The sequence below is a fragment of the Nematolebias whitei genome, chromosome 15, assembly GCF_014905685.2.
Source record: "Nematolebias whitei isolate Nwh7 chromosome 15, NemWhi1, whole genome shotgun sequence".
In the NCBI taxonomy this organism is placed as follows: Eukaryota; Metazoa; Chordata; class Actinopteri; order Cyprinodontiformes; family Rivulidae; genus Nematolebias; species Nematolebias whitei.
Genome location: NC_056512.1, coordinates 26,189,833 through 26,194,719, shown reverse-complemented (window position 1 = coordinate 26,194,719; position 4,887 = coordinate 26,189,833). Strand labels below are relative to the sequence as shown.

The window sequence follows — 4,887 nt, the reverse complement described above, 5'->3', positions numbered from 1 at the left end:
AGACTTCAATAAAGGATCAGAAGTTTTTAAATCAGATTTCTTTCAGTCAGTTAGAGCTCAGAGTATGTGTTGGGGGCAGCTGCTATTGTTCCACATCTGTTCAACTGACTGAGTTATGTATATTTTTGTGTTTTCGAAGTCGCTGTGGCGGACATCTTGAATGTGACTGACCCCAAAATTAATCCGTTTTGGATGCACATCCTGTGATTACTTCCTGAAACTTATTCAAACCTGTCCAGTGTTTCATGAGATATTTTGTGGTACCAACACACACACATGCTCACACATGATTAGAAAAAAATCCCATCCCAAGAAAATCTTGTCTGAAAGAGAAATCAGAAAAAAAATGATTGATGTCCGTCACATTTCTGATTATTTCCACCACCTGTTGGATTCTATGGAGAGATATACGATTGCGCCGCTTTATCTCATGATAATAACATAATCTTGTTTTACCAACGGATGCAGGATTAGAGTCTGATATTGTTTTATCATCCAATAACATACAAAGGTAAGAGTGTTGTGAGAGTCTCGTGAGGGTTTGGCAGGGTAGGCGTGCAGAGTGGATTAGAAGTGTGCAAAAAGTGAGAGTACAGAGGCTCCTCCTCATTCAGCTGGATGTATTTCTTGTGTTTTCTCAGCCAGTTTCTCACTCACACTCTCCGCTCAGCCGAGATTCAGAGAGCAGAGAGAGATTCTCACAGGGAATTAGAAGGGAGTGGTGGGGGAACCCTGAATTTCATCATTTCTCACTCAGAAAGAGCAAACAGGAGGGACGAGAGGAAATAAATTAACAAAAGGTAGAAATAGTTTTTATTTGGGGGGGGGGGGGGGGGCACTATCAGCCCTGCATGCTACATGTGCTCAGCTCACTTCCACCACGCTGTGTTTCCAGATGGAGAGGAAGCAGGGAAAGGTGGACCACCTGGACCTGGAGCGGCCGAGCCCTTTGAATGACACGGAGAGGGTGATGGTCCAGGACTCGTGGGCACAAGTCTTCCAGAACTGTGAGGATGTAGGGGTGGCCATCCTGATCAGGTAATGCTCTTAATTTGCACATTTGGATCGAGCTGAGCTCAAAGGTATGTTCATGCACCTGCTGAAGTCACTGCATGACCTAGTTTACTCCCCTCCAATATGCAAAAGATTTATGTCTTAGTCAAGTAAGTGTTTTAGACTGTGGGATTTCCTTCCATAAACTTTAACAAGCCTGCTGCTCTGGTTCCCTAATCCTATTCATCAAAGCAAAGACACGGATGAAAAACATCACGATCCATCATTCAAACTTGGTCGGCTCCCCTCTAGCAGGTCATGTTTTGAATGAGCCTACGACCGCATGACTCCATCAAGGAGAATGTTCCACGAAAACAAAGAGGCTCTGGGGCGTTTGAACCGCTTAATCTAATATCCTCAGTCGGCCACGTGAACGTTCAGTTCATCTATTTACATTCCTGCCTTGCAGAGCGGTCGGAGGACTCCTGCACTTGCTGCAGCCGCTCTTAAATATTAACACCCGAAGAGGAGAAACTTGCAAAAGTTGACCATCTGCAAAGCCGTGGATAGGTTTTCACATGTTGCCCAGATCCACCACATGACACGGCATGCCTTAATAATCACCTCTGATTGCACAAGACTGAATGTAAGTGGGTGACTGCACATTTATCACTGGTGAAGCTTTTCCATTTCACAGACTGCTGAATAACAGGGCTCAGCTGCACATTCATAAAAAAGCACTCTGGGACTTGTTTTTTTTTCTAAGTAGACCTGCCAGAGGAAAATTAATCTGACTCCTCCTCCACTCATATTTTTTAACTTGGCCTTTTGACCTTCAGGTTTACATGAATAATGGGTGAAAATCACAGCCCTGAAGGGAAAAAAAAACAATAATCTGTAAATAGACAGTCACAGAAAGTTCATCTACATCAGGACGTAAATAATTTGGTCTTTATCAGATTAGAAAATTATTTAAATCTAATGTCAAGTGCACAAAACAAAACAGGTTCCACCACGTCATTATTTATTATACAAAAGACAAAATGTGAAACTGTGTGAAAAACTAAGCTCAAGCTGGTTTAGTAGTTTGAAAAAATAAAATGAATTTTTTACCGGCAACAAGTAGAAGTAGTTGTCTTCTGTTTGACGTCAGTATAGCTTCCACTTGGAGGAATTTTGACTCTTCTTCAGTTGATTAAGTTTTGTGGACACTTGTTTGATAAATATGGTTGATTCAACGACTGCAAGGTCCCCACGTCCTGAGGCTGCAAACCACCACCTGCTGCCACCGTGCTTGACAACTGTCATGAGGTGTCTCTTCTACCACCAGGGCTGCTCCTTGTCTCCTATCCTGTTCACGGTGTTCATGGACAGGATCTCCAGACACAGTTGTGGAGAGGAGGGCATCTAGTTTGGAAACCTCAGGGTCATTTCTGCTTGTTGTAGATTATGTGGTTCGGTTGGTGTCTTCAGACCTGCCTCAGCGGACCAATAAGCATCATAAATTGGGGACATCCAGGGAAGATGTCTTCATCGTGTGAATAATTCTTTTACAAGAATGATGGATTCCAGGGCTTAATTTGTACACCAACAGATGCCGGAACACAAATAATGGGCGGGGCGAGGGGGTGGGTTCCTCCTCCACAATTTTTTTTATGAAGTAGATGCCATTTCCTGCATTTTGTTGTATTTTAACAAATTGGCAAACATCTATGTTTACCTATTTGTAAACACTCTGCTTCTGTCAAGCATCCTGCCCCCCCCCCCTTCTCCCCACTCCCACACACACACACTTGACGGTTCAGAGCCCGACACAGTCCCTGCTCCTTGTTGTCCGACTCCACATGTGAAACCTCCAGACGCCTCCTCTGTCTGTTCATGGCTGCTGCCTGTGGGCTCCTGCCCGGGTACGACTGTCTGGTTAGCTCGGCACTCACCCCCACCACTCTTTTAGGGGCGGAGATTTTTTTAAAGGTAGACGCGGAAATGCTTACGTGAAGAGGCAGCTCATATGCTCATAAGTGGCTGTTGTGTTTAAAATGAGTGTTTATGTAATTATTTTCACTTTACAAATCTAATATAAGTTTTATTTGTTCAAGGCAGGCATATTTGTTCATAACTTTCTTATTAGTAAGCCTGAGAGTTACCGGATCCAAGCAAACAGTTACCGGAACGCATCCTGTCAAAATAAGAGAGTTCCCGGATCTTGTTCCAACAGGATTTGGCTCAAATTAAGCACAGATGGACTCCAAATTAGCCTCTCCGAGACTTATCTGCTGCATCTGTCATTGCTGATGTCTTTTCTTCTTGACATTGTATTAACACACACCTATAGGCTCCAAAGCATCAACCCACCTAAATTTCTATTTTTGTATTGGCGGTCACGCTTGCTTAATATCATGTTTAATAACAGCATCGTGGTGAAGTTTGTTGTGTATTTTTCTACACTTGAGGCTAGATTTGAATAATTTCTAAACTTGGTCAAAACCAGAACGTTCCGACTGTGTTCAAATACTAGACTTGAATTCTTCCCCCCATGACTGTAGAGCCTGTCACTCCGTTGAGCTTCAGTGCTAATGCTAATCCTTCAAACTCATCATCATTTGGGGGTAACAGATAACACCCGCAGTAGCAAATCATAACGCTCCCCTTCTGAAATTAGAAACTGTCTTCCAATTCAGCTCTTCAATTATTCTTGAAATAAGATAAGGAAGGATTAGGAGTCCACTGACCACAGAAAACTAATTAGGCTATTTATATGCAACCACAAGTCATGCAATTAGGAGGCAAAAAGATTAAAGACTGTCGTTCCTCATTAGCTCGAAGTGAAACAAGAAATATGGAGCTTCGACGATTTTAAAAGCCCTTTACCCACAACTCAGAAATCGCACACTAACTTCCTCCCTTTTCACATGAAAAACTCCCGTCTCCAGGCATATATGCTTCAGATCCTGCAGAAAAGAGAGAGAGAAAAAAGCTTCCTTTGCTTCCAGCTGTTGCAGAGGCAGAAGGAGATGGGACGCCTTGAGTGGAAAACCAGAAACCAGATGTGTTGGCCCTCATCCAAGACTGTTGGAGGGTTGAGCTCTATGGTTTACTACAGTACCCCTGGGGGTCGAGCAGAGATGTAATCAAAGAAAATATTTTTGAACTGACCAATTGTTTTCAAAAAGAGCATAGCTTGGAGCTGGATGGAGAATTCCAGGTGAAATGAGACAAAAAATATGAAACACTCGAAGAAAAAATGTTGGGGGTTGGGGTGGATTTTCAGTCTCCTAGATTAAAAAGGAGTCACGTGGACATGTGGTACCCATAATGAGAAGTGGCGTTCAATTTTCCATCCAGCCAATTTTAATTAGCAGTTTTTCATGTCAGGACAGGAACCACAGCCCTCAGTTTAGATTCACCAATTAACATGACACGCACCGTAAGATGAACTGAACTCTTGCATAAGAATCACAACTTTCACTTACCCCCTTCACTTTCCTCCTTTGCAGACTCTTTGTAAACTTCCCCGTTTCCAAGCAGTACTTCAGCCAGTTCAAGCACATCGAGGACACGAGGGAGCTGGAGCAGAGCTCACAGCTGAGGAAACATGCTCACAGAATCATGAACTCCATCAATAGCTTGGTGGAGAACCTCGACAGCTCGGAGAAGATGGCCTCGGTTCTGAAGCTGGTGGGAAAGGCTCACGCGCTCAAGCACAACGTGGATCCAAAGTACTTTAAGGTATGAAGTGCAACAAATCAAGACACATGATGACTTTTTGAAAGTTAGGTGTGATGGTGATGACGGTAAAACCTGCACAGACAGACAGACAGACAGATAGACAGATAGACCGATAGACAGACAGACAGACAGACAGACAGACAGACAGACAGACAGACAGACAGA

General features: G+C 43.4%; 1 protein-coding gene across 1 annotated transcript in view; it reads left to right on the top strand.

Moving 5' to 3' along the window:
* The first annotated feature begins 614 nt into the window (after nucleotides 1-614).
* The window catches only part of LOC119421568 (cytoglobin-1), a 95,902-nt gene continuing 91,629 nt past the window's right edge, over nucleotides 615-4,887 (top strand). The window contains exons 1-3 of the mRNA XM_037688913.1: nucleotides 615-800; nucleotides 896-1,038; nucleotides 4,491-4,722. Coding sequence (XP_037544841.1) covers nucleotides 896-1,038; nucleotides 4,491-4,722 — 375 coding nt within the window. The 5' untranslated portion in view covers nucleotides 615-800. The remainder of the gene's footprint in view (nucleotides 801-895; nucleotides 1,039-4,490; nucleotides 4,723-4,887) is intronic.